Source organism: Larimichthys crocea, chromosome VIII (genome assembly GCF_000972845.2).
Source record: "Larimichthys crocea isolate SSNF chromosome VIII, L_crocea_2.0, whole genome shotgun sequence".
NCBI lineage: Eukaryota > Metazoa > Chordata > Actinopteri > Sciaenidae > Larimichthys > Larimichthys crocea.
In genome coordinates this window covers 6,144,832-6,159,929 of record NC_040018.1, presented here as the reverse complement: position 1 = coordinate 6,159,929, position 15,098 = coordinate 6,144,832, and the positions used below count along the sequence as shown (strand labels likewise).

At 42.0% G+C, this 15,098-nt stretch overlaps 1 protein-coding gene across 1 annotated transcript in view; it reads left to right on the top strand.

Annotated features, from left to right (window-relative positions):
- LOC104922755 (protein kinase C-binding protein NELL1) overlaps positions 1 to 15,098 on the top strand; it is a 269,223-nt gene that overhangs the window by 27,545 nt on the left and 226,580 nt on the right. The window contains exon 3 of the mRNA XM_027281540.1: positions 8,838 to 8,988. Within this exon, the coding sequence (XP_027137341.1) occupies positions 8,838 to 8,988 (151 nt within the window). The remainder of the gene's footprint in view (positions 1 to 8,837; positions 8,989 to 15,098) is intronic.

The window sequence follows — 15,098 nt, the reverse complement described above, 5'->3', positions numbered from 1 at the left end:
ATGATACTGATGGTTCCATTCCATTCAGAGTCAGAGTGCTGCTTTGGTGCATGTTGGCTCATTGCTGCAATAAATGGAATGGAACCTTAATTAGCATCATTGGAAACACCTGCGTTGACCCTCTTGAATCAAGTCTATAGGAGACCAAGAAATGCTTTGTGAACTTCTAATGTTTTTAGTTTGCTATACGTGTCTGTTGTTGTTGATTTGCAATGTCACTACAAAGACCAGTGTGCTTTGTGGTCTCGTCTTTGGCTCATGTTCAGTTTGTCTTTACAGAGGAATATTTACAGTAAATAGTTGTCACTGCCTTTTATTCAAGCCTGAGTAGTGTCTAAGGCTGCATACAGCCCAAACAACCTTTACCGATAAGGTCGACCTGAGGAAAAACTTGCTTCTGCTTGTTAATCTCGTCGCTTTGAGCGCACAGTAACACATCTCCAAAGATGCGAGTGCATGAACGTTTTTATTAGCTCAGATCCTCTCTTATCAGAGGTGGCAGGAATGAAAGGGGACAACATTCAGAGAGATGTAGTAGAAGAAAATCTGCTTGATATAAGAAGACGAACAACATCAGGATTTTGAAAAGTCAGGGGGTCATGGTGCCCCATCCGCAGGGGAAATTACACCTTTGGGTTTAGTCTCAAAGCCCTGACTGGTCCTGCCATGCACAGGCATTTCAAGGAAACAAGCCGAGAGTAGGCTAGCATAGACTGTATATAACATCGAGACTTTAGGATGCTGCACACAGTCACTGCACTTTTGTCCACCAAGAAATAGTTCTAACATGTAACTCGGTTTCAGTATTTTGCCCAGGAACACTTCAACTGGACTGGAGGAGCCAGGAAACAAACCAGTGAGCGTCCGATTAATAGAAAACACGCTCGACCACCTCAGCCAAAGTTGCCCCGGGCATAACACATTCAAATTCAGCTCAAGTACCATCTCTTATGGTGCAAATCTCATTGCATACCACACACACAGATACTTAATCTACACACAGTTCAACACAGGCTTCACAGCCTCACTGTGCATGTGTTTGGTGTGTGCCAGAGATGCAACATGCAAATGTTGACGCCCGTGGAAGAACTCAAATGGGAAGTTCATTACTCTAACCCAATATCTAATATTCCTCTGGCTGAATTTTGCATCAGTGCTCTGCATTATTGTTCTTTAAGTGACAGCCGATGACTCTCCCGCAGATAGATGGGCTTTATTTCTCCGAGTTTCATCCTTATTTACTGTAATCAAACCGCACTCAGTCTGATTGTTTGCGATAAAGAGGTGTCAGCCCCGTCGGAGGCGGGAACACGCCCTCTCAAGATGTCATCTGTGGCGCATCTCATCAGATTTGTGCCACATCAGACCAATAAACCAACCCGATAGAGCTTACAGGGGTTTGTTTTAATGCTTAGAGTCGGGTTTATCCACTTGCAAAAGGAAAGGAAACTTGAACTGAATCATCAATGTTTTATCAATTCACATTTATGAATTTTTCAGTAGTCGAGGAGTTCTTCAAATGCAAGCCAAGTCAACTTAGGAGAGGCTTGCTGAGAGCTCGACTGTGTTTGTAGGCTGCTTGACATGCACTCGCAGTCTCCTTCACATGCATCACATTCTCTTCTTCCTTTGTTGTTTTTCTATGAACACGTTCGTTTTCTGCGGCTCTCTCCAGTTTCTAAAGCGTACTTGACATTCCTTGCTGTTTTGCTGTAACTGTACCACTTGCCTTGTATTTGGTGGCTCATGTTGGTGTCTTTGCTCCTAAACTAACTTTTGTGCTTTTGATGGAAAACCGTACACTGAATTTACATCTCTGCTTCAGCTGCAGTCAAAGGGAGGTGCCATAGGTGGTTGCTATTGACATGCTGCTTTTTTTGTTTAAAACATTACCTTGAATCCATGAGAGTTTTTTTTTTTCTTTTTCAGTCCTTTATCTTCAGTTCCAGCCCATCCCCTGTTCTGCAGTCCAGTCTTTTTTTTTTTTTTGCTTTTTTGCTCTCAGCCGCAGACCCGCCTTGAGGAGCCGAAAGCAGGCTAGCTCCTCAGGGACAGTCTGCTGTGCTGTGCACCGGATGGATGACTGGCTGGCTAGCTTCATGTGTGGATGTACAGATGACTGGAGGGCTGAAAGTGTGGAAACAGAGATGACTGGCTTCTTGCAGGATCAGAAGGAAAGAAAGATGCTATGGAAATAACAGAGGATATACACATTTGTGGGAGACTTCTTCCCAGGTTGTTTGGTTCTTTCCATTTCTAAAATAATTCGGCAGTTGAAAAGATTGACAGGGAACCGAGAGGGGGAAGAAATAAAACCCAAGATCCTCTGGTGCTATATTTTTACCAGTGTATATATGTCCAACTTTCACACTGATGAGGGTAAACTGCTGACCGACACAGGAGCCTGTAGCGACAAAAATGTACCAACTAACAAGCAACTAAGGACTGCAACCAGTTTTAGCAGTGGCAAACAAAACACATATATTGCCAACGTGCAGTGCAAATGCATTATTTAATAATTCAGTATTTAATAGAGATCAGGGCTCCATGATACAGCAAGAATGTTCTCTAGTGCTTTATATTTAAACATTGTTCCTCATCTGTTAATTTACTCCACCGCTACTTTAGACACAAAAAAGTAGTATTTGTGATATTACAATCAAAACAAGCATTGTACGATGGCCAGTGAAAAGTTTTTTTTTTTAATCTCGCGTGTCACCTGCCGCACGGGTTCATTTGACTCAACCGATGCCACAGAACTTTGATGTGTCATTCTTCCCTCGTTGTACCTTTTTAATGTCGTTCCTATAACCAGCAGTCCAGCAGCCTCTGAGCAGCTGCCCGTGATGCTGAATGCGCTCCTGCAGGGACTGTAAATACATCCAAACAGAGACAGCCAAGCTGGCTGTACAGTGCATGGAGGCATTCTTTCATCTAGATCTAGATATCATTTGTTTGTGTATTTGCACTTTGTCCAGAGGTTATTGATATTCATGGTTAAAGCTTTGTCATGAGTACCAGGCCTGCGAATTAAAGTGGTATGAAAAAGATGACCTTTCTTCTTTTCTCTGTTTTGTGTATTTGGAAATAAAAATTTAGACTGCTGGTCGTACAAGTTATTTGAGGATAATGTAACCTTGGGCTATTGGAAACTGTGCAGAATTAATCACCATTAGAAAAATAAATGTTAATTGCAGCCCTAATCATTTTCTCCATATTTTCTCCTGTATTTCTTGCTTATGGGCTGTAGAGCCACTTAACCTTGTGGCACTTTATCTTGTTTGACCACTTCTCCACTTCTATCTGGCTGGCAATGAACTTCTACTGACCTCCGCGCGTAGCATTGTGTCGTTTAAAGACGCCCACAGACAGTAGTATGCAAAACCAGAGATGTGTTAAAATGAGTTTACGTGACTCAACATTGCATTTGTGTTTTACCTAGAAAACAGAACAGATAGGCTTGCATGTATTGACCCTTATCATGAGCAACAGAAGTGAATTGCTTGCACCGCAATGAATATTCAGTGGTGTGTCATGACACTGAGCTATTGTTGGTTCTCTACGAACAGCAACATTTTAACTACTTATTTGCCCAGGTAGAGCATGCATGGATACATGGATAACCTGCCACTTGCTCACTCTCATTGACTGTCTATGTCTCTCAACCAAAACTGTCTTTCTCACTCTCTTTCTCAAACCACTGGACACAAACCAAATTAAACTTCTTCATGCCACTATTTTGCAGCATAAATTGCCAGTCAGACTCAGATTTAGAAGCTGGCATATTAAATAAACAAAGCCAGAATACAACAGGTAGAGTATCAAAGTTTAGTCCATGAAGCCACCTGGATAGCCTCAGTTTCAGAGACCTTTCAGGTTGACTGTGGAGGGTTTGCCCGGTGGCTGCAGCATTTCTTCAGACAGCATTTTTACCAACCGGCTCAACTCCACCGCTGCAGGACGTTGCATTTTCGGCATACACCCCTGCAGCACAGACCATCGCATCCAAATTGTGTTTAAAGCTCTGGAAATCGTGATTTAAAGCCACTATATGTAGAATTTTATTTGAGCATATTTCATATTACTCCGATGTCCTCACTCAACCGTAATAACAATATAATCAATACAAATCTGAGCACACACAGAGACACAAATACCTGCAGGAAATGGTGTACACAGTACCACACTATTTATCTCGACGCATATTCTACAACACAAAAAAAAACATAAAGACACTAAAGGACGTCGCAGCACGTTTATGTGACAGTCACAGCTCACTGTGTTTCAGACTCTCTTGGAGTTTTATATCATGGCTCCAGATCCATCATGAGATTCAGAAACAATACCAACGGGGCCGCCTCTCCTTGCTTATAAATCTCTCCGTCTTATTGGCGATGGCATTTTTATGAGCTTCTGGCAGTCAGGCAGTCAGACGAGGTTGTACAGTTGACGTTGCTCCGCTCGTCTGTGCAGTCAGGTCAGTCTGCAGATCTGTTGTAGTAGTAGGAGTAAGATGACTGCTTTGTACGAACATCTCTCTACATCTACTACGTAGAACCCAAAATACTTCCACACACTTCATCTCGGATGCTTTGGTGTCTTCATTGTCCGCTCAGGGCGGCTTTTCTCGTTGGTATCCTCCATTCTCGTAACACGCATCACAACAGCACAAGCTTCGTCTACTGATGGGTCATGTACTAGGTCAAGCTGATTACAAGCTTGGCTTGCATATAGACTGTAAATTTTGAATTTGAACATGTCATCACCGTTTGAATATAATCTTGTAAGGAGAATTTTAAATAAAAAGTGACAGCTTGTGAGCTGGAGAGCGAAGGATTTCTGTCAGTTTCTTGCCAGTTGCAGGCCTGCTGGACACCAGCCTCCGAGAAAACTCTGCCCTGATCTACTTTGTGCCCTTGGCAGGAAAAAAAAAAAAAAAAAAAAAAAAAAAAACTTGAGCGTAGTACAGTAATGTGCTTATCTGGCTGTGACACTGTGACACGGGTTTTCCATATCAGGCCAGACAGAAGTCCTCACAGACTTGGCTGGCTGAATCTTTGGTGAGCAAAGTCTCTCCGGACCACGGCTGAGCTCCTCTTCCTCACTGCCAGTTAAGGAGGCCATCTGTAAGACTTACCCGAGCTGGGGGAGGACCCACCGGGCTTCTGATTAAAGTGATGAGCTGTAAAGTCAAGAGCGAGGGAGGGAAGGAAAAGAGAGAGAGAGAGGTGGGGGGGGTGACAGCTGGCTGCTGCCTGCTACACTGGGCTTCATCATGTCTGCCTGGAGACGAACCTTCCCGCTCTACCTGTTTCCTCCTGTCACTGTAAATGGGTTTGTTTATGTCTACAAGCCAGAGACTGCTGGGTGCACTTGCTTTAGCTCTACTCCCATTGTACTATCGATCCATCATTATTAGTGAACTGTTGGTGTATGACAACACTTACGTTCAGTTTTCTTTTGGTTTGAACATTTTTTTTCTCCGTAATTTTGTAATTTCCGTCAGCCAATTTCATTTTAAGTACAGCAGAATTTGTAAACAAACGTCAGACTAGCAAACTGTGTGTGTGTGTGTGTGTGTGTGTGCACAAGGGTGAAATTTAATGATGTAAAGTTTGTGTCTACAAGCTCTTTGTCGAACAGCATCTGTTAGCGTTTTTGTCTGCTTAGCTCTTGTTACAGACATGTACCTGTTAGCAGACTGCGATTTATCCAAATTATGTTGAAACAATTCAACATCACAAAAAAAAAAAAAAGCCTTTAATATGATGATACGAGGACTGAGACAACACTGCGTGACACCGGCTTTACCCAGATGTGCACAATTCAAGGAAGTCATCAAATCTGATTTTAGGATTATTCAATCTTTGGTTTAAAAATAAATAAATAAATAAATAAATATATATATATATATGTATATATATGTATATATATATGTTTCTTAAATCGAAAAGAAACAATAGTTACTGCACGATTGTCACGTTCATACCCCAAACATCTAATAAGAGAAATCCAAATGGCTTTGCTCTTTTTAGACCAATCATCAGGCACAATACACAGCAGAAGACATGCATGAGCTGGATTCTTATTCCTATGCAGAGAAACAAAGCTTTCATTACTACAAATTTGTTGGTACAGCGATCTAAACCTGTAAATAGTGTGTAGCCGTTGGCTGTATCAAGCATTTACATGAGGCCCAGCTGCAGTTTGAATGGGAGTGAATTTAATGTGTAAACAGTTCAGTGACCTTGAAGTTTTTCTTTCACGAGTCAGTCAGGTGAAGATAAAGAAGCAGTCTTTGAAATCTGACAGTATCTTCACATCATGAAAATGGGGCCAGCGTCTCTGCAGATTCTAAAGGGGGGTGATCTAATGACAGACTGTGGTCAGAGAGCGGGCATGTTGGAGAACCAGGGGGGCGGAGGAAGTGGCACTCCATCGACTGGGAAGTGACAGGAGGGAGGTTGAGTGTGAAGGCAGGCGGGCCACTGTCACCCTAGGGAGTTTTAAAAGCCCTGTGCTGAGACAGCCACAGGCTCCTCTGCACTGGACTGTCTGTCATGTACAGCTGGGAGTCTGGAACCACACTGTCCTCGGTCCTGGTGGTTACTGCTGATAAGTTTCCCAGAGAGTTGTTGAGATATTTCAATCTGGATAACAGTTACCGGTTTCAGTCCATGTTCAGGTAACATAAAGTCAACTTACTCTTGCTTCTCTACATTCTTTGTGAAAGTTGATGTGAAGTTTACTACAGAGGAGGAATGTACAACTCGCTGCATTAACAAGTGAAGAAACAAACTCTGTTGTCTTTGGTGACTTGGTGTTGTGGGTGCCCTTGAACACAGTGATGTGCTTCCAAACTGCTCGCACAATCATTATTGAGCAATAACATTTTATTTCGTTCTGACACGATTAGAAACTGTGACCGTGGAAAATAGGAAATCGATGTTAAAACTCATCTTAGGCTGGTGTAATACAAAACATAAGAAATGTGTGAAACAAACAAAGCCAGCAGTCCTAGGTAAGGCTGTATATTGTTGCTTTTTTTTGCCAAGACGGGGAGGCGAAATCCAAATTAGCAACTGTAGATTGGAAGCAGATGGACATGGCAGGCAGACGGGGTAATCCGGGGACACGGACAACACAAGGTTACAGTGAGATCTAGCAAGTGAACAAATGGGTAAGTGCAACAACTGAAAAGGCAGACAAAGGCATGGGTGACTGAACAGCACGACGACAGTTAGAACGGATGAGCTGGTGTTTCATACCGCGCAGGTCGGAGTTGATAAGGCGAAACAGAAATCGACAACTGAAGATCAGTTGCAGGTGCATAGGTTGATTTGCAGGGTAGACCCAGCAACACAAACACACATAGACAGACTGGGAAAAAACGTGAAACATGAAGGGAAACAACAGGACAACCACGGAGAAGGAAGAGAACCACATCCTAGGAAACAAAGCAATACTGATGAGGTTCAGTTGCTGAGATACGAGAAGATGGCAACGTTCAAATGTAGTCAGACTGACCAAGAAACAACCCTCAAGGTTAGAAGATAGTAAAATCAACCCAGATTATCCACTCTAAACATCCATGTCTCATTTCTTGCAACTGTTTCACTACGTACAAACTTATCACAACCAACTGCTAAAATTGCAAATATAAGACTGAAATTGTACCATGAATCATCCTTGAAAAACAAACGACCATATTTAGGGGTATGAAAGGAAGTAACATAAAACCAGATTGTAAAGGTTATTAAACAAAAGTGTTTTATTAAATGAAAGTTTTTTAGATTGTTTTAACAAAAGGAGGTGAGGCAAAAGGGAACTAAAGGCGAGCAAGTGCTGATTAAACGAACAAACCAACATAACAAAAAGAGAACTCTAAACAGAGCCTATATCATCTAACTAGAAAACCAAAACGAGAAAGAAAAACCTCACTAACTAAGCTTCTAGCAGATAACCAAAAACACATCAAAAACAGCACTTCTAAACTAATAAGTCTAACAGAAATAGTCTACGTGTAATCAGTAGCTATAAACTAACTAAACCCTGCCCAGTCCCAATAAGCCAAACACAAAACCTCCAGTTACAAAACACAAAATACGAACAAACGAGTATCATCAGATACGACACAATACAACCCAAATGAGTATCATTAGATACATACGACGAGGCAAGCTCACAAACACACAACAATGAGTGAAGCCGCCACGATGCTCGGGCGGCTGCGGTTTAAATGCCCGGTGATGCTGTTGCGGGGGCGCTCTCATTGGCGGCGTGGGAAAGATGCCACCAATCCTGGCCCTGCAGCTGACGAACTTGTTGTCCCCGCCTCCTCCAGTTTGGGGCCAACCAGAGACCGGCAACCGCACACCTGTATTTACCTATTGGGAAAACACTGCACACACATATGCGTGGGGCGAAACGGCGGCAGCCGTAACACAAACCACAAAAGAGTGGCAAAGAACTTCATCCAGTTTGATCAAAATCTTTATCCTTGCAAATGTTCTGATATTCTCTCTGTCTTTAAAAGGACTTAACGTTCTCTTAGGTGTAAAATAACACGTGGCTTATGCAAAGTTTGATGTCTAAGCATCGATTTACATGCATTAGTTTGGTGTACGAAGATTCTTGGCATCAACACAAACCGCATGAAGTGTCGATGAGTTGTAGTTTCAAAGTTTAAAGTGTTGCTTTGTGTTTCCACCTATGTGTGATTAGCAAGCTTAACATGTTGCTTGCACTTCTGGCAAGTGCACACGGAGAAAGCAGAAGCAAAAAAAAAGAGTTGACACAAGCTCATGATTTCTTTCCATTTGACTTTATTCCTTCAGATGTTGGGAGAGCAGTTCACGCCCCGGCACACATCACTGAGAAAGTGGTGCAGCTGTTCAGGAGTAAAAGTGAGTTTACCTTCTTGGCCTCCATCCAGCAGAAGTCCTCCACATCAGGAGTAATATTCTCCATCCACGAGTCAGAACACAGGTAATCCATCTGTAATCCTCTTCATTTTGGCCTGCAGCTCCGTTTCGCACAACTCTACTTCCATGGGTTAGTGGGCGCTCTCGTTTTTAAATTAAACCCGGAGATGAATTCTCATCTCACTCATAGCTGTTTGCAGATGGCTGTTGATGGGGTGTTATAAAGCAAAGATCAGCGTGAGATTACAGTCAGCGGGTGAAGGGAGGGCAAGCCAGCGGGTGGAATAAAGCAGCGTTTCCTCCTGTACGCTCAGAGCAGAGAGATAACATTACATGTACTGTGTCTGTAAGATGAGTGTGAAGTGCTAAGCTATACCAAGCATGCTGATAATGTTACATTTTAATGTGGAATGCTGCATAAACTGACTTAGAGCATCTCTGACTGCGGCTGTTGCACTGATGGGCTACAAAAATACCTACACATCTGTTCCCCTAGTTTGAACGTTCTCAGCTATTTCAGGGAGTCGTATTGAATTTGTTGGACAGAATTTTGCTGACGGCTGAAGGACATCAGTGAGTGGCATCAGCACGCTAACCCCCCCCTGAGAAACTATACAACTGTGAATTGTTTTTAAAGGGCAGGCAACATTGATTTTCCTCCACTTCTCTGGAGGTAAAAGCCTTCAGTTCTGTAAAACATGCAGTCAGAGTAATCATGTTTGGATGTGTTTGCTGGGAGTTGAGATAAAGGGAGAATCGCACACAATGGAAGAGTGAGGTGGACGGCCCCTTAGCTGATTGAGAGAGGTGTGTAGGGGAAAAGAAAATAGCTGCAGGTTTGATATGCAGCTTTTATCAGAAACACTATATACTTACAGTAAGTAGCAGTACTTCCAGTCACATATCTGGTTATATAATGCTGCATCAGTAATATGTCATAGATAGAAGTGCAACATATATCAAAATAATACAGGGTTTTCTGTTTTGTGAGTACTTTAAAGCAACATTGCGTATAATTTTTTTTTTTTTTTTGCGATTCAGTGCCCCCAATTTGCAATACCACTGTTAAATATAAATATAGGCAACTACACAGATGTATTTGTTATGATTATGTTACTTTTACTCAAAAACTAGAAAGTTTTCATCTAACAGCCAAACATCCAGCAAGTACAACAACACAAGGCATAGCAGCCAGCTAATATTACTTACTAGTCTAAGATCAAGAAGCCCAACTAAGCCCTTACTAACAACGAAAAGTTTATTTTGAGATTTCCTCTTATCCGGTGGCATTTTGTTTGATCATTCTCTATTTTTTCTCTTCTTAACGTCTTCTATCAATGTCCCTTCAGCTTTTTTTCATCTTTCATATTATGTCAATAGAGGCTGATAAGCAGTGATGGTATTATCGGTGCTATAAATAACGGCGTTAGTAACGGCGTTACAAAAAATGTGGCGTGTTACTATGATTGAAAGCAGCTATTTATCATCAGACCAACTAGATCTTTAAGCCGAGCAGCAGAGATTTTTCTTGTTCCTCCTTCCTTAGTGAGGGGGCACGAGACAATCGCATAAATGATGATGATTGGCTGAGGTTGAGTAAAATTCCATGGTAAGCCAATCAGAGGTGGAGTTGGGCTGGTGTTGCTTACACAAATTGTCAGACACACAACTTACACAAATTGTCAGACACACAAAGACGACACAGGACATTCATGTGCGACAGGAATGGCGAGTCTGAATAGTCTTCTTTAAATGGAAGTATATCCATTACTTTTCCTTCCAAGAAATGAAGGGAACGAGTGTAACAGTGAAATGCACATTATGCCCTGGAGTCAAGAGCCTCTCCACAACGGTGTCAAACATGAACACTATATAAACATAGTAATTATAATATCTACAATAATCCATGACATTTTATTGGATGCTAGTCTCACTTTCCCACAGCAACGTTAAAATAGTTCAGATTTGTGTGCTGTGGATTCCTGTTATGTAATGTATTAGGTGTCCATTTCATTATAATATTCAGATTTATCATAAATAGTTAATAGGCATGACACCAGTTCTGCTCCCTCGCCTGAAATTTGGCCTGAAAATCTCTTCCAGTCGCTTCCGAAACACCTGCGATACAAACCACTCAGTGCTCTGAGCTCACAGTCCAGGCAGCCAGACTTACAGCAGTTACTAACAGCAAGGCACCATTCACATAAGAACAAGTCAGCATAGCATCAAAATGATTTTAAACATATTTATTATACTTATTTTAGGGCAGAAGAGTTGCAAATTGTTCCTTTAACTTTTGAGACTTTTAAATATATTTTTCAGACGGTGCATGCTTTTAACTCGTGACGTTTTGATTGCAGTACTGTCACTCATAAAGGTATATTGTTTTATTGTTTTATGTGAGTTTTTCTCGTTTCTCCATTGGTGTATATGTGCACATATATGTGATTTTTCTTCTAGCATCCACTGCACAGTACAGTCCCCTTCTTGAAGACAAACGTATTGCTCCTGCTGTCTATTCAAGGTGACTTCCTCCCTCTCTCCACCTCTCTGTCAGTCTCGCTCTCTTGCATTACCTGCAGGCGTAATTGACGCACAGCGTGCTAGCCAAACAATGAGGCTAAATGGAGCCAGGTGACTGTACTGTCCTCCTCCTTCAGGCACAATGACATGCACCATGCAGCATATGTAGCTCGGAGGTGTGCTTGGACAAAGCAGTTGTTGCACTAAAGGCACTCAGCAACACTCAAACACCCAGTTGTCAAATATTTCTGAATAAATATAATAGACTGGCGTTAGGGTCTGTTCATGCAGTATATTGGAATATCAACATAACTCCAACCAAAACTAAAAATCTAAAATACATAATTTGTCATTGACAGGTATGAGTGTCGACTGATCCAATGCCAGTGCCTTCCAAACATGCCACAGCTATGGTTAAGGTTTGGTTAAATCTAGGCACAAAAAGTACTTGGTTAAAACAGAGAGAACGACTGTAGTGATGCTTTTTTCAAACAGGATGTAGGCATTTGTCGTCCGTGTTGTGGTCTGGTTTCTTGACCCATCCATCAGAGTTACAACAATGTCTGTTCATAGTGAGATCTATGGATTATCAAGAGTTTATGAAAAAGACACATTGCTGAAGAGGTGGCAGATCTTTCAGATATTGATATCTGAACATATAACATCCAACACTATCTGCATGTCACATACCATGGAGGTAAAAGAGTAAAAGATAACGTGCTTTCCTTCTTGCTTTCTTGGGTGAACCGATTCAACGTTTTCAGATGAAATACAGGCTATTTTTGTCATTTATTTTCAAAGTATGACAGAATAAACCTCTAGTTAGTTATTTGACTTCCAAGACCTTTCATTTTCCTTCAAATATTGTGCATTGTTGAGCATCATAAAAGAGATATTGGGATGCAAATGTAGCCCAGGCAAGCCGCAGCAGGCTGAAGTTATTTTGAGACGAGCTGTTGTGTGAGTCAGACTGCCACACTGTGAGTGTAATTAAATTTGGCGAGATGGACAGAGCCTTGACTGGCTTGGTGCAGACCTTTGCTCCATTGTGACTGAGGATTTGTTCTGAACCCCTGAATCCTCTCTGAAGGCCCTATTAGAGCCCTCGGCTGATGCCCATTCTTTCCCATTATAACACAGGCCTCCCATTCAGCCAGCTAACAGACAGCTAGCTGCACCACTCGGCCAAATCCAATCATACATTCCTTCTCTTTCTCTCCTTCACTTCTTCATCTTTCTCTCAGCACAATCAAACCATCCTCTCTTCCCTCCCACCTCCTCTGCCAGCTCTGCTTTCCAATATGATAATATCCTTCTCTCCTCCCTCCTCTTGTCCTCCGCTCTCCTCATCCTCAAAGTGAAAACGTCTTTTGAATGAAAGCATTTCTTGGTACCCACCGCAAAAGCAGAAGAAACGTTTTTTTTTTTTTTTTCCTTCTTCTTCTTCTTGTGCCCGGCACTAGGGAACGGGAAAGAAGGTTTATTGCTGCTCCACTAGGCTGAATAGAACAAAAGGAGCCTATTTCTGCTTAGCCAGCAGTTTTCTGGGTCCCAGTAACGCTCTCATTGTCAGCAACTGGCAGTAGGTTTCTGATGTACTAACTCAAAGCACGTGCTCTCTCCACTACTCTTCCCACCTGAGCACTTAAACACCAAAGTTGCTCAGTTTGCTCCTCCAGTTACTCTGTTCATATCTGCTTGTCCTTTGTCAGTCTACAGGTCTGTCTCTCCTGCCATGCCTCAGTTCATAAGTGTCTACAGGTCCTTCACTTTTAAGGAAACACACTGAGCTGCAGGCCTACGTATGGTGGGAGTTAAAAATACATGCGGCTTAGATTAGACTCCTTGGTAACTTTGGGAATGCTGTGACTGAGCATGGAAAAGTTGGATGAGGTGCGTATAGGCGTAACTGAATGGCTTTGTGCGGGGTCCTCTAATATATTGATATTTTCTGAAAAGCACCAATTAAAACAGTAAACAGGAAACAGTGATGTGACGTCATTGGGACCACATCAAAATCATACAACTTGGAAACCTGTGAAATCTGGATTACACCTCTGCTGTACCTCCTGTGCTCTGTAAATCAGTAAATTTAACGGTCATAACTGACCTTCATACAATACTTTCAAATTCCTAACTGCCATATATAGCCTTGGATTGTGCACTTGGATTTGTGCATTGCTTTAGACAAAAGCATCTGATTCAAAGTAAAAGTAAATGTAGCCCTGATCCAAGACCTTCATCCTGGACAGCTATCAATCAGATGGAACTTCTCAGTCACTCAGGCACTCATAAAAGAAAAATATAAACCCACTGGAGGAAAGGCAATCTTCTCAGTAACTTGTAAAAGGATCCTAGACAGGAGCCAACAGAACCTAATGGAATGGACCGGGGATGAGACGACCCATGTTTAATCAAAGATGGTGCAGGGTTTCTTTCTTGTTCACTTCCTCCACCGATCAGCAGCTCAGTGCTGCCACTTCACCATCTTTGTCTGAACCGATGGTACTGTCTGTTGTATTGACTTTCACCTTTTGCTGAAGATCACCACTGTACACTTCAGCATTCTTCCATTATCAAGTGTGTTAAAAGAAAATGTATTCATTTGAATGAACACAGCATCTACAGTGTATAATAGCCCGAAAGACATATTGCTAAGAAATTGCAAAATTGCAATCGACAGTTTGTTTTGTTTGTTATTCCCTGCCAGATGAATAGAAAGGAGAAATACAAAAGGGGAACTGTTCGAATCACTGTTCAATCTGTGTCTGTTTATTTTATGCTTAAACTTGATCTGCAGACATTTCCACTTTTATTTTTTGTCATCAGACAGGATTTGTGAGTGAATGTTAGAGACAGGAAACCTGCTGGCTTACATTCTGAACTCCTGATCTCCCCTGTGGAGTACAGGTTAGGGATGGAGCTGAACCCTCTCACCTCTGACCGATACCAGTTTCCACACCGCGCCCCCTGTATTATTCTTGGCTAGCAATGGCTCTAAGCAATACTGTACAAATACTGACTAACAATGATTCCTTCTGCTCCTCATTCTCCTTCTGAATTCTGTGGACTAACATAAGCTGACCAAAATGCACAATTTTGTACTTCTAACCCATAATTACAGTCTTTATTCCTCTGGTGTGTGCAGGTGGACTTAATTGCATGTCTCCTAGGATAGGACATAGGGTTTAGGATAGGTGACAGTACTGGAAACCTGACTTAACAGTACCAGCTCTGCATATTTGGTCATCCATTGTTAGTTGAAGCTGTACTCATTGGGCACAACATATTAGAAGATAGCTCCTTATTTCCACACCCAGCAGACCGAACCAAAGCTTTTCATACCTCAAGATTGTTTTAATATCAACATTTGATTTGTCGGTTTGCTGCCTCCATTTCTGTAAAGTAGTCTCAGAAAAGAAAACACAGGGGCGGTTGGTAGCGTAGTGGTTTAAGCAGCCAGCCCGTGTGTGGAGGCTATAGTCCTCGCTGCAGCTGGCCCCCGGTTTGAGTCCTGCATCCGGCGGCCATTTACTGCTTGTCACTCCCCCTCTCTCTGCTTCATGTCTATCTTCAGCTGTACTATCATAAAAGGCCAAAAAAATTATCTTTAAGAAAAGAAAACACAGTGCAGCTCTACATCTGCCAAAG